This window comes from Zerene cesonia, chromosome 11, assembly GCF_012273895.1.
Source record: "Zerene cesonia ecotype Mississippi chromosome 11, Zerene_cesonia_1.1, whole genome shotgun sequence".
NCBI classification, from domain to species: domain Eukaryota; kingdom Metazoa; phylum Arthropoda; class Insecta; order Lepidoptera; family Pieridae; genus Zerene; species Zerene cesonia.
Window position 1 is genome coordinate 6,653,255 of NC_052112.1, and position 1,198 is coordinate 6,654,452.

Consider the following 1,198-nt stretch of genomic DNA (forward strand, 5'->3'; position numbering starts at 1 on the left):
ATATTTAAGAAAAACGTTATGAGATTGTACCCTCTACTTCTCTACTTTAGATGCTCTGATGAAACAAAAGTTGGATTAAAATAAATAAATGGTATACAGAATAATGGACAATGGGTGCTAAATAAAGGTAAATATTTAATAGTATTACCTCTATTTAAAATTAAAATAAACTAAATCACCCCACCAATAATCCACTTCATTTCAGATGAATGACTGGATTACAAATTAATAACAAAATAAACATCCATGCTCAACACAAGCAAAGAAGGCAGAGTTTTCTAAAACATTATCTCCCCCACAGTTACATTTTCACCTGGAGGCATTTCATTGAAATACATACAACATTATTTCAAGTGCATGGTCTCTAGGTCATAGTTTAACAACAAGAGTTAGAATGAAGCACACACAATGAATGTGGTGAAATCAATTGTCACCATGATTGGTACATAGAGTGTCATGTTAATTTGTGTACATATTGTATTAAAAAAACAATATGTGATTAAATAAAAATCTATTAATTGCAATAAAAAATAATCACTATAAAATTACCATAGTACTTGAGTAATAATTGTCTAAATATTAGCATGGTATTTAATCATTCAATTTAACATTTAGAAATATCTTATGATTTGCAACTGTACTTTTATCAACAAGCCATCAAATAAAGGACATGTCCTGAAGCATTACATAAATTTTTATGCCTTTTTTTAATAGCTAAATTAGTGATCATATTCTCTAAGGCATTATAAAAACACTTTAAGGTCATGTGAACTACAATACTCTTAAGAAAACTGACTGAGACTGATCAATGAAAAATTAACCACTCTTCTACTCACCAGGATCTGGATCTTCTAATTTCTCTTTTAGTTTAGGAAAAGCTGGCCTCAGTGCATCTGGATATCTTAAAAATACCTTGTACATCATCAGTACTGCTTTCATTCTAAGGTATGGTTTTGTTGAACTCATCTGTAACACATTTTATTAAGCAATTTATATGCATTTTTAATATTAGACTCACACATGTATATTTAATGCTATTTTATATCATAATTCAAGTTACAAGTATTGATACAACTTTAATTTATTTGTGCATTGAATTTATCTTATACCTTTAAACGAGCAATTCTTGTATTTATATATACTAGCTGTGACCCGCGGTTGAAACCGCGTAATTCCGTATCCCGTAGGAATATCGGTA

General features: G+C 29.4%; 1 protein-coding gene across 1 annotated transcript in view; it reads right to left on the bottom strand.

The window, feature by feature from the left end:
- Positions 1 to 813: 813 nt before the first annotated feature.
- The window catches only part of LOC119829890 (AP-3 complex subunit delta-like), a 42,737-nt gene continuing 42,352 nt past the window's right edge, over positions 814 to 1,198 (bottom strand). The window contains exon 4 of the mRNA XM_038352591.1: positions 814 to 966. Coding sequence (XP_038208519.1) covers positions 829 to 966 — 138 coding nt within the window. The 3' untranslated portion in view covers positions 814 to 828. The remainder of the gene's footprint in view (positions 967 to 1,198) is intronic.